This window comes from Harmonia axyridis, chromosome 5 (assembly GCF_914767665.1).
Source record: "Harmonia axyridis chromosome 5, icHarAxyr1.1, whole genome shotgun sequence".
NCBI lineage: Eukaryota > Metazoa > Arthropoda > Insecta > Coleoptera > Coccinellidae > Harmonia > Harmonia axyridis.
Window position 1 is genome coordinate 37,621,192 of NC_059505.1, and position 24,918 is coordinate 37,646,109.

Sequence of the window (24,918 nt, forward strand, 5' to 3'; positions counted from 1 at the left end):
AATTCTAATTTTTCATATCAAAGTGACGTCTTATTCATTTGGTATAAAAGCGAGTTATTTATTCAATCCTTAGTTAAAAAAGTTGATCAAGATTTCTAGAAAAATCTCATTTTCGTTATTAAGTAGCTACTGGAGCAAATTTTTTATATTTTCGATATAAGCCCAAGCACTGCCATATGCATTCCTAGTGAAAGTAGAGCATAGAGTAATTAATATAGATAGAGGAAGTATACGCAATTTTTACATGTCCCCAAGATGGTTAGATCACGTTGTCGGATTGTGATATATTTTCAAATCCACAATTTTACTTTATCGTTAAAAATGTATATTATATTGAATGAAATATATTTATTTGAGTGATTGCCGATTAAATATGCAAATTTGAATATTTGGAATCCGATATTTTCTCTAATTGCCGAATTTATAAAAGCAGAATATTTATTATTTTCTGTATCTAACTGCTGATGAAATCCAAGGTTTGGCAACTTTTGCTCTCCTAGTGATCGGTTGTTTCACGTCATTTGGCGCGCTTGAAGTTTGTTTTCCGAATTTCTGATATATTCAGGTAATTATTTCCATATATTTCGAGTTACTTTGAAACGTTGATTTACTATGGGACATAAGAAGTGCGTTCTTTGTGGAGAAACTCGCGAATTGAGTGAAATATCGTATCACTGATATGTTTTCATTTCCGCGCGCTTCATGTCAAATTTGATAGTTCATGTTGGGGATAAAATTTGCTTACTGAAAATGACATATGCTCCCCTCTATCTAAGTTTATTACTTTGAGGAGTAGAGCAACTCAAATCTAACTTTTTTTAAACTCTAGGTGTTTTCTATCGAAAATTATCACCACAGCTTATTAACCACATAATCTAATCATTCTACAACTAAGTAATGATCTTAATATCAAATTAATCTGTTCAAATTCAGTTTTCAATAATTCTAATTAACTAATTTCAAAAACGAATAACGCAAATTTCAAAATGATTCATTGATCGACATGTAATCAGCATAATCCACCTCTGAAATATCAAATATAATTACCCTGTATCGAAAAAGATGATCGGATCATCCATCAATTGTTCCAGTCGAAGTTCAAGAGGGTAAATCATGTTGTCGAGAGGGCCAGTCAGATAGCGCATTGTTATTAACAATGAGACACTCCTTCGTCAGTTACATCAACTAACAATTTCAGCGGATGAACTTATCGAATATTTATGGTACCCAGAGCATGTCCACTGAATTAATTTTGTTACAGAACGAGAAGGAGGAACTTAAGTGAATACCATTAGTGAATTCTATGCATGTAATCAAGTAGTGTTGCGAAAATTTGATTATTGGCTTCAATAGGAAGAAACTATGAGGAAGATTTTAGAAAATTTTAGAATTTTTTGCTGCATATTTCGAATTTTGAGCTCTTAATCGTCTGAAAAAATTAGCTTTGAGACTTGTGTCAGGCATAGAGTAATAAACATACATAGAGGGAGTATATGCAATTTTTACATGTCCCCAACATGGTTAGATTATGTTGTCGGATTGTGATATAATTCAATTCACAATTTAACTATATCGTTATGAATGTATATTATATTGAAAGAAATATATTTATTTGAGTGATTCCCTATTAAATATGCAAATTTGAATATTTGGAATCCGATATTTTTCCTAATTGTCGAATTTATAATAAGCAGAATAATTATTATTTTCTGTATCTACTTACCTGCTGAAATCCAAGGTTAGGCAACTTTTCCTCTCCTAGTGTCATCGGTTGTTTCACGTCATTTGGCGCCCTTGAAGTTTGTTTTCTGAATTTCTGGTATATTTAGAGTATTTATTTCAATATATTCTGAGTCAATATGAAATGTTGATTCACTTTGGGATATAAGAAGTGCCTTTTTTGTGGAGAAACTCGCGAATTGTGTGAAATATCTTATCACTAATATGTTTTCATTTCCGCGCGCTTCATGTCAAATTTGATAGTTCATGTTTGGGTCAAAATTTGCTTACTAAAAATGACATATGCTCCCTCTATCTATGTTTATTTCTCTGAGCTGTCAGTAAACATCGAAAAAAAGACATAGGGTCTTGACATTTTCAGAATACCTCTAAGGTATGATCGCTCCATTCTATAACCATAACTATGTCAGTTCTTCGGTTAGTTAGAAGCTACTAAATTCTCTCGAGAGACACTTAGATTTATGCAGAATTTCTTAAAAATAAGTTCAATAGAAAAAATTCTATATCTTATCAATATTCACATTATTCTACTGTAATGTTGAGTCAACATACGGTAATAATATCAAAAAATTGGTGAACATGTATAAATTTCTTGATTCGAAATGAAAAACTCAATTTTTTAATTCCCAAGTTAAATATGCGAATTCTTTTCATGTCGAAAACACTGAATATAACAACAGATTAACAATCTAATTTTGCTTCCGAGCGTATTTTTCCTGATTCCTATAACAAAATAATCATATTTCGTTTCATTAAAATTAGAATTGTATCGAGAAACACAGTAGATTATTATTTATCGGTAGCTGTTTGATAATAATGAATTACCCGGCGATAAAAACAAAAGATTCAATTAAATACGTTGTTCCTCAAACGGAAAGGAAAAAGTACACCCACTTCGAAAAATACAAGGATAATTATACGAGTATAAGGAGTAACGTTCAAGGATAGGAACATAATGAAATGTACAGCGATAGATGTATTAATAGGAAAATTACTCAAAATGCTTCTAGAACTGAGGAAAAGGTGAATACAAAGTTCATGGTTAGATAGGTGTTTTGAGACTAGTTCAAAATACGACATCGATCTGTATGCATATTTGATGATGAACTTTTGCTCACTGGCGACACTCGAAAAAATATGATAGATACATTGTTTTTTTCAAATTATTATCACACTATTTGTTTATTTGATATAGATATCTGATGTAAATATAACTACATGGTAGATGAGATATTTTGTAAATAGAACAATCCATAGAATAACATAGGCGTACAACTTTGTTTCCGCCATTTTTTTTTCCGAAATTCGAGGCTTTATTGTAAAAAACTGGTTATACATTTATGATTCAAAGTATTGTCCATCGCTGGCCATTGCTGGCCATTGCTTTCTTCCATCTTTCGGGCAGCGTACGAATCCCGCGTTGAAAAAACTGCTAATTTTTTTGAAGCAATCCACGAATCAATACAATTTTTTACTTCTTCATTACTAACTTTTTCATTCCTGAATTGAACAACCATGATGTCCAACAAGACGGCACAACATGTCACAGAGCTCGTGCCACAATCGATTTATAGAAAGACACGTTTGGTGACCGCCTAATTTCACGTTTTGGACCTGTGAATTGGCCTCCAAGATCTTGTGATTTAACACCGCTAGACTACTTTCTGTGGGGCTATGTAAAGTCATTGGTCTATGCGGATAAGCCACAAACCCTTGACCATTTGGAAGACAACATTCGCCGTGTTATTGCCGATATACGGCCACAAATGTTGGAAAAAGTCATCGAAAATTAGACGTCCAGTTTGGACTACATCCGAGCCGGCCGTGGCGGTCATATGCCAAAAATCATATTTAAAATATAATGCCACAAGATTATCTTGCGGATAAATAAAATTCATGTCAATCGAATAATCCATCGTTGTTTCATTGCAATTTAAAGTTCTAAAGCTCTGAAAAAAACACCCTTTAGTAAGTAGGTAGATGCAACCATTATTGCCCAATAAAGTACTTGAATAATTCCATTTTCAATTAAATTTTAGGGCGTTCTAGCAAAGTATATCGAATCAAACAATTGGCACTTTCAAATTAAGCAACAACAAGAAACTTTCTTGAACGAGGAAACGAACATTCATCACAATAAGTTATAGAATGCATGTATTCCATAGAATATGCAATTCGATATCCTATGAGAAATCAATTTTCAAAGACCTGACCGCAACTCTGTGTAATCTGTGAAATTACACGAGCAAGCACAGATTTCATTATTCGCCAGAGATATAGAATGGAAATTCTGCTTTTATTCAAGAAAAAAAAAATTGTAAAGTAGTCACATTGAAACATTTATTTTATTTTCCTCATAAAGCATGCAACAACAATAATAATCTCATTACTCTGATGGTATAGCGTGAGAAAGTTTACATTAAGACATGAATGAATGTATTTTTATTCGAGCGTAACGATTTTAGATGATATAAATAAGCAGCTTTGATCTAAGTTCAAGGCCCATGTGAAAAAAATTCTCTTTAAAAGGCACGTACGGTTTGAACTAATTAGACAACTGAACTGCGAAGTCATTGTCTTGGTGATAATTGGATAATTTGGAAGAATTCTATCATTAAACGTGAATTTTATAACGTGGAATAAAATTGAGATATACTCGACAATTTTATAAGTATTACATTAAGCAGTTGAAAATCGTTCATTCAATTTTTTTGGAAATGTGATAGAGTTGAAGATACAATATTGATTAAAATTACCAAATTGGACATTGGAAAATGAAGAAAATGCTATCTCTTTTCTGTAAACAACACTTCCGATGCCTATGAGTATGTATATACTTTATAATTTCAGTGCCTTTGAGAGGACCATGTAACATAATGTGTTGTGGCCCAAATTTTAGGATAAAGTTTTTCATAGAAGTAGCAGAAAATGCTCGAATTCAATTGAAATAATAATATTATATATAATTAAAAGTTGTCACTTATAGTTATTGCTACTATAGGAGCCATAGAGTAATAAACATAGTAGAGGAAGTATACGCAATTCTTACATGTCCCCAACATGATTAGATTACGTTGTCGGATTGTGATATATTTTTCAAATCCACAATTTTACTATATCGTTATGAATGTATATTATATTGAATGAAATATATTTATTTGAGTGTTTCCCGATTAAAAATGCAAATTTGAATATTTGGAATCCGATATTTTTCCTAATTGTCCAATTTATAATGAGCAGAATATTCATTATTTTATGTATCTATCTTCTGAAATCCAAGGTTTGGCAATTCTTGCTCTCCTAGTGTCATCGGTAGTTTCAGGTCTTTTGGCGCACTTGAAGTTTGTTTTCTGAATTTTTGATATATTGAGGTATTTATTTCAATATATTTTGAGTTAATATGAAACGTTGATTCACTATAGGACATAAGAAGTGCGTTCTTTGTGGAGAAACTCGCGAATTGACTGAAATATCGTACCACTGATATGTTTTCATTTCCACGCGCTTCATGTCAAATTTGATAATTCATGATGGGGACAAAATTTGCTTACAGAAAATGACATATGCTCCCTCTATCTATGTTCATTATTCTGAGCTAGAAGCTGAATAATACAAAGAGTTCAAATTCAAATCAAAAAAACAATTTTCTAGCCTTAATTTCACCAAACTTCTTTATCAAATCATCCTCAGCTGAAGATGATTTCAGTTTTTCTAGTTTTTCTGTCTCTATAGACTGTCCTGTCCCATAGAAGTAAAAGAAGCTAGTATACAATTTTTTATCACCTTCAATTTCGAAAAACTTCTCTCAGCGGTTGCAGTTGTCACTGGAAAGATCAAAAATAGGTAGCATGCAATTAAATCCTCTAGAAATTGAATGGAAGACTTTTAAATTTTACCACTATTAGTTCGATAAGCTGCTTGATGGAATAAAGTTTTTAATTTCAGTTTTTAAGCATGTTATGTTGTCAAAGCTATTAGTCATTCATACAGATCAACTGTTCATTAATCTCGTATACTAATTAAGATAAAACACGTAAACGTTGTCATTCACGCTTCGAAATAACTAGACACCCTCTGGTGGACGAACATCGCCCTAAGTAAACAAGTATCGAAAATAGGTAAACTGTCGTTTGCAACTTGGACGGTATCTTAACCGTTTCCTATGGCAGATATTATTACAAAGGAAGATAGTTATTACTTCAAAACAGTACTAAAACCAGAAAACAAACAATAACACCGCAATCAGAAAAGCATAAAACACTCAATACTTCAATTTCGGTTCTTTCTTCGTCTGGCAAACAACAAAAGCCAGATTGCAATTCACTTCCTTATATTTACCTGACACTTATTACCGTTACCTGATTGACGTAGCGGTCGCGTACAAAACGAGTGTTCAATATTCGCGAAGAAAGAATTCCGGAGATCACGATTTAAGAAATTAATTCAAGAAAGGAGGTGGACACGGTTGGTCAACTCGGTAAAAATTCGAATCTAACTGCATCTCGAGCCACAGGAAATATCTGACAATCGAGGACAGATAATATAGAGTTGAAAAGTTTAAGATGAAGTAATTGAAGCCCCCTAGCTTGTGATTAAGTTAGGTTACATTGTCGTCTTGTTATTATTTCATCGAATCAGTTGCTAAAAGTGATTTTCCCTATTTCAGTATCGTAATGAGATCGTTACAGTACCAAAAACAGTGCTGTAATGAACTCATTATAGCATTGTTTTCAGTTATATTTTTTGTTTTGTGGTTGCCTACACTGAATTCCGATCCTTTAAAATTTTAACACACGTCAATTGTCAATATAATATAATTTGAAATGATTTGCAACATTATTCGCAATTTCTTCTAATTTTGGTGGTGTTAAATCGATTTCGTCAGACGCAATTCGCGAATTTAATGCGTAATTATAAATTTTTTCAAAATTCGAAACGTATAATTCAAATTCAACTTTCGTTTTTGTCAATTTTCGTAACAGTCACACCAACTGCCAAGATACAATACAAAAGTCCCTATGATGTATAATCTAAATTTTTCATTGATTTCGACAATGTTTCACAAAACTTGACTAAAATAAAGAAAATAATACTGGTTCCAGAAGGCAATTCCAACACTCATGCGTTCGAAAACGTGCGACGAAGGAGCAACTTGTTTTAGAATATACTATCATAGATTGATAATATTTTTACGAATAACTGCTGTGCCATCTATTCAATTCAAAACTCACATTACACTGAATTGTTATTCCATATCAGGTATAACAAAAAATTACAAAAAACAGAAAAAAAAATTTTGGCGCTCCCCAGCAAAAAAAAATTTCGCCGCCCTGCTCTGCCTAATTTATCTGGCAAAGTACAATATTATCTGACAGGGGACTTCGTGTTTTTGTTGATGAAAAAGTTCCAAACCGTTGAATAATGGACTTCCGCAGGAATCGGTTATGTCTCCCATATTTTCCATTTATGCCGTTGATATTGCTCTTCTGTTTCGTCATAATAATTTCGGAATTATTGAGAATACTTCAAATGTTCTGAAATTTATGGAAAATATTTTTTTTGAGTGTCAATTATGCCCTAATTCAAATAAAACAGAAATTTCTTGTTTTCATTTGAATAATCAACAAAAATATAGAAAATTCAATAATTCCGTCTTGAATCATAATTATACTGCCAAATATCTTGAAGTTACTTGATTCTTCTTTGAATTTCATAGTTCACTTGGAAAATTTATGTTTGAAATTGAAGTCGAGCAATAATAGATAGGTATCCTTTAAAAATTAGTTGATTCTTCATGGGGTGCTGATGCCAGCACTCTTCGTACGGCAGCTGTGTGTTTTTTCTGCTGTTGAGTATTGTTGTTCTGTTTGATTCATGGTCACAGTAATGTTGGGTAATATATTTTTTTATTCTTCATAATTTTTTTTTGGTTTTAGTAAAACGATTAACATGAAACTCTGCTCGAGGCTTTAAATCGTCATTCTGCTTCCAAATTCATGTTTTTATCTCGTTCGAATATGCGGTTGCCTCTCAACGAAATTACTTGCAAATTTAGAGTTTATAGGTTCTTCCGTTCGAAAGATATGAATTTTTGAAAATTCCATTCGATGTTTTGGAATCAACTACTCAGGTTCGAATCCCGCAGCTGACTATTCATTGAATTTTTTCCAACATTGATGAACTAACATTTTTTTCGCGAGTTGCCAATGTATTTTATATTTAAAAAGGAAAAAATTCACCTTAGTTCAAATTTTGTAGTGTTTTTCAAACAATAGGCCGTTTCGCAAGAAAATTACTAACATAATTAAAACTGTTGTTTTTTCTTTCTCGATTGTTACGAAAATAATTCACAGTAAACCTCAGTTTCAAAATCACGATGAACTAGAACACGCCAACTAGAGAATTCCTATCAACAAATATCACGAACTAGGCGAAAAAACTTCGTCAAGAAAAACGGAAAGCACAAAATATATCGGTCGATTTTCCTTTCAGATCAACAGAACTGTCGCACCGTGAAATTTGCTCGTTAATTAAGCCCTCGTTAACGTTAAGTCATGCTTAAAAAATTTTCAGAGAGCCGATTTCTCGACATATACACACATATTGCCGCGCTATACGCTATATGCCGGTGGTACATTCATATAGAGAAATAATTGGAGCAGTGACGGGTGTTGTAAAAACGCCCGGTATGTGCAAAACAGTAGAAGAGGGCGTTGTCTGTCATTAGACATGCATAACTTCACAATCATATGCACACGCTAAAGTGCGAGTGGATTCTTCGGGAATGTGTGACTGAGAATCTCAATACAATGCGCTATTGTCCACTTTGGATGACTGAGTTGCAGGTTTGAGAACTGCCGTTAGAAAAAAAGAGCACTGACTTGAAGTCGGGAGCTGGCGAGCGCTCATTCATGCGCCAATACGCTTTATTAGTGTGACGTCACACACCGCCATTTTTGGTTCTCCTGTCAGTATTCGGAATCCAAACAAATAAATTGTCCTTCAAATTAGTACGGTGTCGTTGAAGGAATTGGCTTATTTTCATAAATAAGAATATTTGAGGAACGATTTCGGTATTAATTGATAGACAGAAGGAACGAGATTAATACCAGTAAGTTTGAATTCTGTATATAGGAAGGTTGCCTAAATCGTACCACTTTTTACATTTTATTTTTTTTTCTACCTTATATGAAAAACCAGTGCTAAAGTACCATAACCCTGAGAAGTATTGGTTATTTAGACAAGTATATCTAAATTTTATTCACTACTCAGGTGATATTTTGTGCTAGGTAAAACACTTTTTGTGAAGTGTTGCAATCGGTACGATTTAGGAAACCAGTTGCCTAAATCGTACCCCCCACTTCCCAAATCGTACCACCTTGGTTGAAGTTGAAAATAAAATGAATCAATCACTGAAACGGCAAGAATAATTGAAGAAACTTTTTCTTTAATACAGTACTTTCTTATACATAAGTATACAATACTTAAGAACTACAATTTGAGCAAATAAACTTCTTGATTTTTGCTTTTGAGCCAGCACAACTTTCGTGAACCTATTTACTGCAATGCAAGCATTGTACCATGTCCTCGATTGAATTTTCCTCGCAAACTAAGCAAAACCACCCTTCAGGTTCGATTTCAATGAGAACGTCACTCTGGTCTGACGTTCCAGCTTGGTTTAGGATTGTCAGATTTGGATCTTCCTTTAAAATGACAGCCTCCTGTGGTTGTTTTTTTCTTGTCGATGTCTTGATGGTCGACTCCTTTGTCGCCTGTCTCGTCGATATTAAAAATAGTAGTAGCATCAATTTTATTCTCATCAATAGCTTTTTTCAATATTTCAAAGAATTCTTTGACATTTTCTTTAGGAAACCCTTGTGCCTTTGCCAACGATGTTGCTTGAGGCTCACGAAGGGAGATGTCTTTGTGGCGTTTCATGAAGCTGCAATACCACTTCTTACCAGCGATTTGCTTCTCCTTATTAAATACGTGAGGGATAGCATTTCTTTATTGTAAGCCCAAAAAAACACGCTTCTGGTTTTTTTAGATGGTCTACAAGCTGTTGCTCTACATCGGGTGGTAATCTAGGGTGACGCCCCATTGATTTGGTACCTTCATTGGCCTTTACATTTTTGCTGTCTAAATGACTCTTAAGGGTCGGTTTTGGAATTCCGTAATGTCTAGAGCACTGGTTTAAAACCATATCTCCGTTTCTATAAGAAGCTAGAGCTCTCTCCATATCCTCTTCATTCCACACTCCATACTTTCTTTTTGTCATTCTGAAACACAAAGTAAGTTACAAACAAGTCCGCTATTTTATATATTTTAAAAACAAACTAATCCTATAGCAATCTAACATTATTCATACACAAAAACGACAAATATGGAACATGTAATGTAACGGGTTCCCAAATCGTACCGGTACGATTTGAGAAACCATTAGGGGTACGATTTAGGCAACTGTGGCTCTCGACAAATTTTGCCTTATTTCTAACTTCACACAAACGTGTGAGCACAAACCGGTCCATCAAAACACTCTATATTAATGCTAGTTCTGCAAACTAATAATAAACTACATTAGTACATACCTTGATAGTCACAACGTTCTTACGAAAAAGGTTCCAAAACACTATCAACTAGCTCCAAAACAGAAAATCGTTCACAACTACTTAGAGAGTAACAGCATGAGCACCAAACTTTGTCTCGTCGCTACAACGAAGGACTAGTTGCTAGTAAAGCCACACGAGGGCTGTAGTCACTTTATTTCTTATTAAAATTAAGGTGGTACGATTTAGGAGGCGGTACGATTTTGGCAACTCTCCTCTAATTCCCCAGATTTTGTATAAAGCCGTGTTTATTAGTTGAACTTCAAGTTCGAACTTACTGGCATTAATCTCGTGCTTTCTGTCTATCAATTAATAGTAAAATCGTTCCTTAAATATTCTAATTTATCAAAATAAGACAATTTCTTCAACGACAACGTACTAATTTGAATGACAATTTATTTGTTTGGATTCCGAACACTGACAGAAGAACTAAAATGGCGGTGTGTGACGTCATCATTAATAACTCCATAACTTTATTTTGGTGGACCACTAGTATTTTATAAAAATGTAAAAATAAACTTTGGTCCAGTACTATCAACACTTTTGGTTTTTAGTAGTTTCATCGTATTTGACACCGATTTCGAGAAAAATATTTGAAACAATTCTCTAGTAATCCTCAGGAAAATCCAAATTATTATGAAGATCCAGTTAGTAAGCTGCGATGAATAAATTAATCATATATTTTGATACTTATTTACCCAATCTGTAGTGAAGATTAATAAAGATTCTATTAACTGATATGATCATCACAAAAGAGAAGGACTACAAGAAACTCCCAGTATCTCGAAAGCAAAGCGTTTGCGGGCCAATATTTATAGGACGTATTTTCAAAATTATCAAAGGAATCTCTCGTTTTCCTTTGTAGCCTCAAATCAGGAACATCCTGAATAGTATCTCCAAATCTAATAAAAAAATTCCTTCACGATATGAAAACTATAAAAGTTAATTATAAGAAATACTGTAAAACATCCGTTATATTATATCTCATTGATTTTCCTTGTTTCCACTAAAACCGCCCAATATCAGTAGGTATAAATACCCCATTCCATTTGTGAATTTCGAAAACGTTGATTGATGATGAAATAATGACATAAAGAATCAATAGAGAACATGTAACAAACGACAAAAAAATACTATACAATAAAATTAGGTTAACAGGATGAGCTAGAACCAAGCCTACTACATTGAAATGTTTCCATGAATGATGACTGTATTGGAAAATTGAGCCAATGGATTGATCAACCTCTCATGTGTTTCATTGGAAGTTTGACCACATGATAACCATTAATGTAAAAAGCACACCAAACATATGAATATTCTTGATTTCAAATGAATTCTGTCAAGAAATAACCTACCAAGAATCGATAATCCAAAGACTTCTTTCATTGTCTATAATGAATTAACAGTGTATTGCGCCAGGTAAATAAGGTGGAGCAGAGCGGCAAAATTTTATTTTGCTGGGGCGCAAAAATGTCTGAAACTTAATATACAGCTTGGAAAATACCATGAAAATTATAAATTGGACAAGTGGTCAATGGTTTCTTCTACACCACACTCACATAGTGAGCTATCAATAGAATGCCTTTTGAAGAGCATAATATTACAACTACCATGACCAGTCCTAAGTCGATTAAAAATACACCAATTTTCCTAGGAAGATTGAAACCTAGAACTTTCTCTGAAGGATCAACGATAAGACATGTTGTTGAAGACATTACAAGAACTCCATTCCGAACGCCAAATTTTCTTGTCACTTTCATTAGATTGAATCCATAAAGGTTTGCGTGACTTGAAATCTGGCAGTTCTAGTATCTTGGAGGTAAGATACAATTGGAAATAATTTCGGGTAAAAATGAAATTTATCCCAAGATTTCTTCACTGCAACCTGTCTACGAATATGAGGCGTAAATATGTGATACAGTTTTGTCGTATCTGCTACAGATTTCGAGAAAAAATTTCAAACAATTCTCTAGTAATCCTCAAGAAAATCCAAATTATTTTAACATACAGTTAGTAAGCTGTTATGAATAGATTAATTATAAGTAAGTAATCTGTAGCGAAGATTAATAAAGATTCGATAAAGTGGTATAATCATCACAAAAAAGTAGGACTACAATAAACAACCTGTATTTCGAAAACAAAGCGTTTGCGGGTATATGTTTATAGGACTTTTTCTTTCTTCAAATCATCCAAGGAATCTCTCAATTTCCATTGTACCTCCAAATTAGGAACACCCTGTATGCAGTTGCGGAAAAGTTCAATTGGCACAAGAATGAAAAAGCTCCAGACTTTAATCAATTTTCCGATGACCTTCTTGTTGACACAAAATCTCAGAACTGACCGCAAAAACTATAAGATTCTCGATGAATCATCTAACCTAACTACAAAAAAATCAATTCCCGCAATTTTCAATACTTAAACGACAATCTATCCACTTCTCGCAACATCCATCAAAAAAACCGTTTCATATAATTTCTTTCCCAGAACCCAATAACACGATAAAACCAAACATCCATCATCACGCTCAAATCTCAATATTCATCCATCTCCAAAACACCTAGAATCGCATCAATACGTCAATTCACATTCGTTAAGTTCCACTTCTTCTTCTTCTTCCTTCGCGTTCGATACCTATCGGTTTTTCGAGCCGCTTTTTTACAGGTACTCCAAGCCAATCGTATAATGAAATTTATATCGACAATACACGTTCACTTGCCGCTTGTATCTACCTTTGGTCGAGCACCTCTCCAGCGGGGTTAAAGTCTAAACCAACAGTTCGAACGCAGCCGTCGTCAGTTTCGATCCGACGCTCTTGGAAACAGGTGAATCGAGATACGGCCACCTCCACTGCGCGATTTCGATCCGGTTGATCGCGAAGAGGAAACCTTGCTGCGTTTTCTCAATGGACAGTTTTGGCGCTGCTGCAGGCTCGTTTTGGCGTTTATGAACTTTACGCGTTGTCCGGTTGATATGTGATCGGTTTGGTCTGCGTTCTTCAGAATGTGCGACGATGAGAACTTGACCTCCCTGAGCTCGGAGTGCTGGGATTATACTGTGGAGTTGGAGTGTCTAAGGGGTAATCAAGGTAATTTTTTTGTTGTGGAATTATATCGTTTTCTGGGCGCTTCTTTTGTTGGTCTGTTGTTCAAGAATTTTATTGGAAAATGGTTATGATTTGATGAAGAAGTTCTTGGTAAACCCTGACCAATCGGTAGTAAACACCGGTAACTTTCAGGGTAATGGACATAGAGGCTTGAAATTTTCAAGGTAGATGTGAATTGAAGTATGACTTCTTCGGTAAATTAGTAAATATACAAAATCTAGATCATAATTTCGAAGATATATTTTCAATTGGTGGAAATGTCTACTGTTAAGTGTAGAAGATATTTCCAGAATGCTTTTAAGGGGATAGTTTTTATCGAAAATTAATGATGTATCGTCCTAAACCTCTTTTTTCTTCAATTTACGGTCTTTAAAGTTTAAGAAAAATTGTTACCACTTGATATCTCTAATATGGCAAAAGTTACAAACAATATTATAGTTCTCGACAGTTTTTATCACACTCTGAATCTAAATTATCACATAAAACTATGAAGGCAAACCCAGCAACCTTTTTCTCTTGATTTATTCTCGAACGTTTAATAATATAATTTTGCTAATAATTGTTACATGGGAAAATGATTCATTGGATTTTAAGAAGAAAAAAACATGAGCCCACAAATACTTTGTTCTCGAGATACCTACATGGTTTTTCCTACTCTTTTCTTATGATTATATCAGTTTATTGCATCTTTATTAATCTTCGCTACAGATGGGGTAAATAAATACCAAAATTCAATAATAATGTGATCATCACAGCTTACTAAATGAATCTTTATAATAATTTGAATTTTCCTGGAGATTACTAGAGAATTGTTTGAATTTTTTTCTCGTAATCGGTGTCAGATACGACAAAACTACAAACAACCAAAAAGTGTAGTACTGGACCAAAGTTAATACTTAAAATTTTTGAAACTATCAGTGGTTCACCAAAAAAAAAGGAAAAAAGCGGGCACAATTCCAGAAAAATTTTACCTTGTAGATTTGCATTTGAAATTAGCATATCACATGATGAAACTTTAAATTGGAATATCTATGCCAAATTTAAGATGAATATCTTGTGTAGGAAGGTGCTATGAGAAAAAAAAACAAACTTCAACCCAAAAACAAAGCTTTTGCGATCCTATGTTTATAGGATTTTTTTTCTCAAAATGATCTGAAGAATCTGCCTTTTCTGCCTCCATTTTAGGAACACCCTGTATACAAATACTGAATTATCACTGAAGAATCACATTTTAAAACTTTCGCACTTTATTCCACATTAACTTCGAAGGGTTGTAACTTGAGAGAAAAGGAATTCAAGGCAAAATATTATCAAAAAAACAATTATTCTTCACTGAAGAAACGCTTTCCAAAAATTTTCGCATACTTTCCGAAAAAGTCTGAATATCGCTGAAAATATAATAAAATATATTTAAATCGTATGCCTTCGTGTAAATAAAATACCTTAAGTTGAATTACCCATTGTGTCAATTGTATTTGTTTTTTATTTGTACTAGACATGCGGTTCTCATTATTATTTCATTATTTTAATTGAGTTATAACATGATATTGTAGGAATAATATACCTTTGAGCAGTTTTTTCAATCATATCAATCTCAGATCTTGATTTCGTTAATAATAGACCAGACTCGTCTATGCAAATATCATAAAAACAGTTTTTAAATTCAAATATTCAACGGATATCCGAGACTCCAATATCGATAAAAACTGGCAATTATCTATAAACATATTCATTATTTTAATTATTATTTACTGTTCAATATTTCCCCAGCTCAGCGTTCCATAATCCAGAACAAAGTATGGTAATTTTAGATTTTCCGAACAATAGATACTACCATTTTTTTCAACTTGAAAAACAAGGCAAAAAATTTTGTAAATTTTGTTGTATGTCAATAAATTTCTCAGAGTAATGAACATAGATAGAGGGAGCATATGTTACTTTCAGTAAGCAAATTTTGTCCCCAACATGAACTATCAAATTTGACATTAAGCGCGCGGAAATTAAATGAATCAGTGATACGATATTTCACTCAATTCTCGAGTTTCTCCACTAAGAACGCCCTCCTTATGTCCCATGGTGAATGAACGTTTTATATTAACTCAAAATATAAAGAAATAAATACCTAAATATATCAGAAATTTAGAAAACAAACTTCAAGCGCACCAAACGACGTGAAACAACCGATGACACTAGGAGAGCAAAAGTTGCCAAACCTTGGATTTCAGCAGGTAGATACAGAAAATAATAAATATTCTGCTTATGATAAATTCGACAATTAGGCAAAATATCGGATTCCAAATATTCAAATTTGCATATTTAATCGGGAATCACTCAAATAAATATATTTCATTCAATATAATATACATTCATAACGATATAGTAAAATTGTGGATTTGAAAATATATCACAATCCGACAACGTAATCTAAACATGTTGGGGACATATAAAATCTATGATAGATTTCAATTGAAAGGTTGAAAAAATTGTTCTGAAAACCTGAAATCACTTGACTCCGTCTCTAATCAAGAACCAGCCAAATAATACGCAGAACGGATTATTATAGGGAATATCGAACAGTAAAATAATAATTGGAATAAATATCAGTTATAGCCTGCCTAGATACCGGCTTTGGAATTGCTTCATTTCATTATTATTCGATCTCGATGGAAAAATAAAATTATTGCATTTGTATGCTACACTGACTTCCGTACAGTTTCGTGCCAAGTTATGACACCATTTCGTTTTACAATTATTGTACCGATGATAAGAATTCGTGAGGTCAATCTGTAGACGTCGACGGAGCAATCAGGTTTTGATGAATCGTTCAAATTTCGCTTTAATACTCTCCTAGAAATTTACCAGAAAAATAAAAAATCTGTTTTACTGAAGCAAAATAATTCATCTTTATGCCAGTAGAAATTAATAATTTTAAGTGCTCATTTGTGTTGGAACCTTGGACATTGCTATCAATTCGAATAATTGTATCTAATTTGAGAAGTTTTCTAATAGTAGATTTGAGAAAACATAATTATAGGTTTGATTATGATTCAAATTTTCCATAAAAATTGTTGTCGTTCGAAATTATTGTGTTTGTCATTCACCGATAATAACCTCCATTTGAAAATCTCTGCTCATGTATGAAATCACGAATTATTTTTGTCTTCTGTTGACTGAAATTATTGCCTAAAAGTGGGCAAAAGAGTTTTGGAAAGAGAAATAGAACCATTGAGGCATTTTTTTGGTAGATACCTATACGGGTAGATTTGTTATTTTTGTAAATTTTTATAAAACCGCCAATAAATTACTTTCATTCGTTGCAAATCATAGAATAATACACATAGATAGAGGGAATATACGCAATTTTTACATGTCCCCAACATGGTTAGATTACGTTGTCGGATTGTGATATATTTTCAAATCAACAATTTTATCGTTATGAATGTATATTAGATATATATTTATTTGAGTGATTCGCGATTAAATATGCAAATTTGAATATTTCGAATCCGATATTTTTCCTAATTGTCGAATTTATAATATGCACAATATTAATTATTTTCTGTATCTGCCTGCTGAAATCCAAGGTTTGACAACTATTGCTCTCCTAGTGTCATCGGTTGTTTCACGTCATTTGGCGAGCTTGGAGTTCGTTTTCTGAATTTCTGATATATTTAGGTATTCATTTCAATATATTTTGAGTAGATATGAAACGTTGATTCACAATAGGACATAAGAAGTGCATTCTTCGTAGAAAAACTCGCGAATTGAGTGAAATATCGTATCACTGATATGTTTGCATTTCCGCGCGCTTCATGTCAAATTTGATAGTTCATGTTGGGGGACAAAATTTGCTTACTGAAAATGATATATGCTTCCTCTATCTAACTTTATTACTCTGAGTTGCAAATCTAATTTGATATACGTTGACATTTAATTATTCAAGATGCTTCTACTTAATCTGAAGACATAGAAGGATCGAAGTACTATAATTTATCACCCAGGAAGAAAGCAACAGTGAAAGGATTTATCATTTCGTCTTGTACGATATGTGCAAATGGAGAGTGTGAATATGTTGATAATTCGACAAAAATTCTACTTGAGAGGAAATAGATAAGTACATGGCATTCAATTTATTCAAATGGGAGAAGTAGATAATCAGCAACGTACAATTTCGATAAATGCCTACGATTAACACTCTCGAGTAAAAGTCGACATTAACTTTATCTTTTATACGGCAATGTTGCCAACCGTATATCGAAAATGCACTCAATCGATTCTTTTTTATTGGACAATTATGCAGATCGATTAAACATTCGAATTGAAGGAATTGAATCTGGAAAGAGGATGTCATTTACGCCTTTCGCGTAGATTACCTACTTATGTACATAGGCGTACAACTCTGCTTCCGGTTTTTTTTTTTCAAGAAATTCGAAGCTTTATCGTGAAAAAATGGTTATACATTTATGATTCAAAATATTGTGCATCGCTGGCCACTATTTTCTTCCATCTTTCGGGCAGCGAACGAATCCCGCGTTGAAAAAACTGGTCAAAACCAAACAAAAAATACTTGCCATAAAAAAGGTCTTGTATAATAATCACTTATTCATCAAAAAATATCTATTCGGAAAAAGGTTCGTGTGATTGTTTTTTTCACAAAGAGGGAAATAATTATTTATTTCACTGCAAACCACTCATCTGGAACTAAAAATCTATGTGAAATCCTAAACCATTCATTTCAATTAGATGTGTTCTCGGAAACAGATCTATCTCACAATGCACAGTCATTCATCTTAATAATCCCATCACCATAAGCGTTATACTACGCTGATTCATCTCAATGAAATCGATACATATCGTCCATTCATATGCTTTCAGCAGATTTATAGCCCGAAGAAAAAGTGAAAGTTAACCTTTTTGGCTTGCACCCTGTCGATAATCGGATAATTTTTTTTTTAATCGGTACCTACTTGGCGGATCCGGAAGAACTGGGTGTGTCCTCCAATCGATTTAAAAGAGATCACCTTGCCTATCCTTCAGATAAAATCTCTTATTGTTTCGTACCTGTCTAGTTTATCGCGAATTGGATTTTTTTCGTAGAAAGTGCGAAGGCGTTTTCGATGTCTTCAGTTTCACCGATAAAAAATGTCATGTTGAATTGAAACGGCCATTAAAAGATGATTTAGAAGTGTTGTTCTGATGTCTAAATGTCGAAAGATCAATGTTTGTTGGATTGATACGATGTTTGGTGAAGGTGAAGGTTGTTAAAAAATTTTATCGGTATTTTCTAATAGCGAAATCGAAAGTTTTACTGTCATTAAAAAACTTGGGTTTATTCATCAAGGTGAATTATCAATTTCTTATCAACAACACACTATCCAAAGCTTATTAACACGTCAGTGTATTTCTCAAAAAACGTGCTATTTGGAAACCATTGTAAGTGGTTTAAATTATAGAATTTAAAATGGTTGTAATGGCAACACTGTGTATTATATTTTGACATTTCTTATGTCATTTGTGCACAATAGGTTAGGAAATTGTTTATCTTTAAAATGATGAACAATTTTATCGAAAAGTTTCATTCAGTGATGAAACTTTTTGGTGATATAGTTATTCAAACAAACATAATTGTAGAATTTCTTTGAAGAAAATTGTCGAAGAACAATATTAAATGAAATTTTTTGCTGCTATTTTTGAAGATAATCTGGAGGATATGTGGTTTCAACAGGACGGTGCCACCTGCCACATAATCACCTGAACAATCGATTGTTGAAATGGTCCAGTTAGTTATCTCCCTAGTCATATGATTTAACATTTTGTGATTTCTTTCTTTGGCGATATGTTATTAGGTGTACAACTTTGCTTCCGCCGTTTTGCAATAGATGACTGTAGCGGTAAGTGGTAGTCGAAATAAATAGATCGTAGATGTCATACAATAAGCTTAGGTATTTGTAAACAAAACGCTATCGAAATATTAGTCGATTAGTGTCTGCATCATAAAGTTATTCTCGATTAGAATTTTGCTCATATGGATGAATAAATTGAAACTAAACATGTCAGCTTACGAGCCAAATTCTCGTCATTTGCGGGAGGTTTTAATTTTCATGCCTTAATATGAATAAATCTGCGGCTGATGCTCATTGAATGCTCACAGAAACCTATGGTGAGACCGCTATTAGTGAAAGAACGTGCCGATAGTGGTTTCAACGCTTCAAGAACAGTGATTTTGATGTTGAAGACCAGAAGAAGGAAAGTTTTTGAAGATGCAGAACTAGAGGTATTACTTGATCAAGACTAGTGTCAAACGTAACAAGAATTGGCAAAATCATTATGAGTGACGCAAAAAGCCATTTCAAAACGCCTGAAAGTCATGGGAATGATTCAGAAACAAGGAAATTGGGTACCGTACGAGTTGAAGCTGAAATATGTTGAACGGCGTTTGTTTGCTTGTGAACAGCTGCTTGCAAGGCAAATACGGAAGGGGTTTCTGCATCGCATTGTGACTGGAGACAAGAATTGGGTATATTGCGATAATCCCAAGCGCAGAAAATCATGGGGATATCCCGGCCATGCTTCCACGTTGACGGACAAACCGAATATTCACGGTTCCAAGATCATGCTCAGTATTTAGTGGGACCAGCTCAGTGTAGTGTATTATGCGAAACAGAGGAAATCAAAACACAAAAGGAAATAACTACTAAGACCGCATTTGAGTTATTATCAAAACTAGAGCATCTAAAGAAATATGAGATGAATATTAGAGAAAAAATCTTCAAGGATCTCTATTTTCGAAATATTAAGATATCAGAAAGCGGACCATAGATATTTTGATTCGTTCTCGAGTTACAGGACGTTTCTGAAAAATTACTGTTTCAAATATTTCGCTATATTTTTGTTTCTGATCGAGAATCCTAAAAATTCTAAATCGTTTTTTTCAGTAATTGTTTTGTTATAGTTGATATAATGCCTACTCATAACAGATTATAGAAATTAGTTATCGTTGTAGAGATATAAAAGAGATTTGGTGTTTCTTAAATGGGACATCCTATATTTTTTAAACAGATTTTTAGACACAGATTTGTCGAAAATCATCACGTAATCGGTTTTTTAAAAATGTCATCCGTTTCAAAGATATTGAGTTTTTTGACTAAATTTTTTTTATGGGACAACTTATACAGGGTGATTCAGATGACTTTTATGGAAAACTAATCATAATGTTGTGCCATAAATTTGCATGTTGGGGTTTGAGACAATGATCTTTCTCCCTAAAATATTTTTAGATCTCTACAACTTCCGGTTATACCGGAAACAGACTACTACTTCCTTATTTCAAATGGCACACCCAGTATATTGTAGCATCATCAGATAGCTTTTTCGATGACTATTTCAGCAAAAAAAAAAACTCAACGATTCATGAATTAATGGGATTCTTGAGAAAAAAAGGTGGCACAAGAACTCGCATTTTTTTGGAATATTTCGGAAGAAAAATGTTTTTCTCGAAAAAACCTTTTTCATTTTCGATTCTGCAAATACGTAGTATTCTAAGACTGTTTGCGGTTTGGACCAAGAATGTACAGGGTGTTTATCAGATCATGAATTGATAACTCAAATTCATCAAAACTCGATATTTTCAAATTAGAACCAATATTTCTTATTATTTCAGTCAACTCTAAGTATAAAAAGAGGGGGTTACTCAAGCAATCCTATACCTAAAATGAATACTTTAATAGTTATCGCGGAAGAACTTTAAATGAGGAAAAACCACAATTTCTAACTGTGTGGAGTAGACTGAGACTTTCGGAGAACACAAAAAAAAACTAAAATTCAATGTTTCGATAACTAAATTTGACATTTCATGAACTATAATTAATCTACTCTTTCATTGCACTTGAATTGAAGTTTAAAATTATACACCCAAGGTGCATCATTCATCATAAGAATAAACACACCAAAAAGGATTCATCCTCTTGGAATGTTACCAAAGAACACAAACGGCTTACGTTTATCAGAATAACGGAAGCTCCTAATTACAGCAACTATGTGTAACCTTGGCATAACATTCTGTTCGAAGTCTAAAAGTAGAATTTCTTCTAAGTACAAATCTTCCTACTTCCTTTTGTCAGTTGAATTCCATTTCCATACCACCATGCTTATTCGATAAAACAGTAGCCAGCTACTAAAAAAAAATTGATTACTTACACTCCAATCACCCATGATTTAATTGTTTTCATTGAAGTAGCAAGTTTTATTCTCTAATTTACAATCGCATACCAGATTTGATTATTGCAATAAATCGCAATGAAGATATTACTCAACAGCAGCTCAAAAGAGAGCAGTCTATTCTATCATAAATATTTTGAAATAACGGAAAATTGCTAGCTCGTCAAGAATTCACACAGGATGTTTACAAAACTTATTAGAGTGCATTGAGTTTTCTCCGTTCTACATCTGTCTGAAAACATAAACAACCTCAGAGAAAAATGTAATAATCAATTTACACAAAATAATGTTTTCACATAATTATAATTGTGAAAAGATAGAGACAAACAAAATATAAAAATCAAGCTCTAACTCATGAGCAAAAGTGTGGTTACATTACTTTTACGTAATTAAACTCTTCAAAATCAACATAAGACGTCAAAAACGTTTTGATCGTCTGAGATAGACCTGTCACGATAGTCGATATGATTTTCGGAAATATCTGAGAATCAGGAAAAGTTCTAGTCTGCTAAGCATACAACGTGACCAACGATTTCAACCTGTAGTCAGCTGCTCGTGAACAAAAAGTTCACTGGCTCCAGATCACTGCTCCTCATCTTCAGTACTCATCATTGTTCTCCAGGGACGTACTCTCAACTATTCAAAAGCAGATTGAAAAAGCTTTGAATTCTCATTCACTCATTGTTACAACTAATGTTGAAGATTTTTGTCTCTCATAACTTTGTCGGTGACTTCTTGAGACACAACTTCCTGAGAAGAGGCTGCTAAAGTATGTTGGTGGCAGTAGTAAACCAAAATTTGTAGATAAAACGAGGTATGTCAATATGTTATTCAGACTCTTCTTCATCTACAACAATGGTTAAAAGGTGGTATATGCTGACTTCAAACGAGCTGAAGACATCAGAATGCAGAGTATTCAATATTTTGTGTTAACATTTGTCCATGAGAAAGCTCTGCTCGAAATAGGTGTCAAGCTTGCTTACTGCTAATCAAAAGTAAGAACACATCGTTGATTCCAAACTAGGGATTCACGGCTTGACTTGATATTCAAGCTATTTGTCTTGAGCTTGACTTGAAATCAACTCAAGTTCAAGTCAACTAGTCGTTTTTCAATGTTGAGTCAAGTACTTAATGAATAAATACTTGACTTGACATGGAAAAACTACTACTTGACTTTAACTTGAGTTGATTTTAAGTCAAACTCGAGCCAAGTAGCTTAAATATCAAGTCAAGTATCTTGAATATCAAGCCAAGTAGCTTGAATATCAAGTCAACTACTTGATGAATAAATACTTGAATTGACATGGAAAAACTACTACTTGACTTGAACTTGAGTTGATTTCAAGTCAATCTCAAGCCAATAGCTTGAATATCAAGTCAAGTACTCAATAATTAGATACTTGACATGTAAAAACTACTATTTGACTTGAACTTTAGTTGATTTCAAGTCAAACTCAAGCCAGTAGCTTGAATATCAAGTCAACTACTTGATGAATAAATACTTGACTTGACATGGAAAAACTACTACTTTACTTGAACTTGAGTTGATTTCAAGTCAAGTTCAAGCCAGTAGCTTGAATATCAAGTCAAGTACTTAATAATTAAATACTTGACATGTAAAAATTACTATTTGACTTGAAATTTAGTTGATTTCAAGTCAAACTCAAGCCAGTAGCTTGAATTTCAAGCCAAGTAGCTTGAATATCAAGTCAAGCCGTAAATCCATATTACAAGCGCTGTTTGGAGTTGTTTAAGCAGAATAAACAGGTTTTTTTTCGTGGATATGTAACAGTGGATGAATCACTGGAGTGCACTCCTGAGTCAATGTGTCAGCTAAGTTAGCTAAATGGGTACACGTACACGGTGTGCAAAATTTTTATGACAGCAAGTTATGACAAAAGAAACAAATTCTCTTTCACCAAGGCAATTCTCCTTGTCACAAATCGATGAAAACCATGGTCAACTCGAACAATTGAACTTCCAACTGCTTGACCATTCAGATATAGCCTCCAGTGATTACTGCCTATTTGTAGACCTTAAAAAACGCCCCAGAGAAAGAAATTTTGCGCTAATTAAGAAGTGATCACTGATTACCAAGGTTCAAGACTACTACGTAAGCAAATACGAATCTTTATACAGAAAATATATTTAAAAGTCATAGAAGAGTTGGAGTATATATTTTGAAGGTGACTTTGTTGATAAATAAAGTAGAATTTTCAAGAGAAATATGTTTTTTCCGAATAGGTCCAAGACTCAGTGAAGTATCAACTTTTACAATTCAATTAAAACTACTGCGGCCTCTTGAAGAATGAATGTTTCTTATTTCTTTAAGACCTCACATGAACCTCAAAAAATCAACACATAAAAAGACAAACTTTTGATCAGTTAAAGACATACATACATAAGAGTGTTTACCCACTCTGCATGAAAACTGCAAATAAAAGAACTACCATCTGACTTTTAAGTGAGTAAACAACGGTCTGGAAGTAAAATCAACACAATCTAAAAGATATCTGCCAATATATACCAAGTAATGAACACTTTCATTGTTGCCAAACCAACGTAATAAAATCCCATTCATAAACCTTCACCAAACACCATAGATTCATTAGCACCACACGAAACATGGTAACCCTGGAACCCACACTTATCTTCCTCGGTCTCAACTTTCAGTTTCGCTCTTTCAAAGTCGTGACGACCATACGGACCTGTCCATGGACCAAAAACACTCTCCCGTCTCGATTTACCATCCTCCGCATCATAATCTTCAAGTATTTACCACTCTCATTTTCTTCTAAGTTGACCACCGGTCACGAACAGCTCCCATGTAGGCTGACAGAAGTATATACGAGATGGGTTAGGTTCTCCTTGATGTGTTCATTCCGTGCGTTTTTGGCCCCACACTGGTATTGATGGATCGTGATGGTGCAAAAGGATGAATAGGTTGATTTTATTGTCTGGTATCGTGAGAACGTTGATCCTTCGTCTATTTCTATTGCCAATGATGATTACAACATTTGGTGGCCGAAATTGGCGTTGCTTATGCCTCGACTATACTTCTCTGATCATCTAAAAGCTTAGCAAAAACTGGTTCTTAGTCAGTTGGGTTAACATCAGTTACTTTGCATTATAATCTTGACAAGGCTCTATCAACCACATTACCAGAAATACGATGTATAATATACTTTTTGAATCTCTTTAAAATCAATTTAGACTTCCATTTCAATGGGAATAAGAATAATAATTTTTCTT

At 33.5% G+C, this 24,918-nt stretch overlaps 1 protein-coding gene across 5 annotated transcripts in view; it reads left to right on the top strand.

Moving 5' to 3' along the window:
* The window catches only part of LOC123679820 (triadin), an 85,999-nt gene that overhangs the window by 46,614 nt on the left and 14,467 nt on the right, over positions 1–24,918 (top strand). For 2 of the 5 annotated variants that reach the window (XR_006747438.1, XM_045617326.1), the window contains exon 1: positions 13,121–13,431. The exons of 2 other annotated variants lie outside the window; for them this stretch is intronic. Coding sequence is in view for 2 of the 3 variants with exons in the window: in XM_045617326.1 (XP_045473282.1) it covers positions 13,347–13,431 (85 nt within the window). In the remaining variant the exon portion in view is untranslated. Of the gene's footprint in view, positions 1–13,120; positions 13,432–24,918 lie in introns of those variants that run through there. One more of the 5 variants, XM_045617323.1, reaches the window with a different exon arrangement.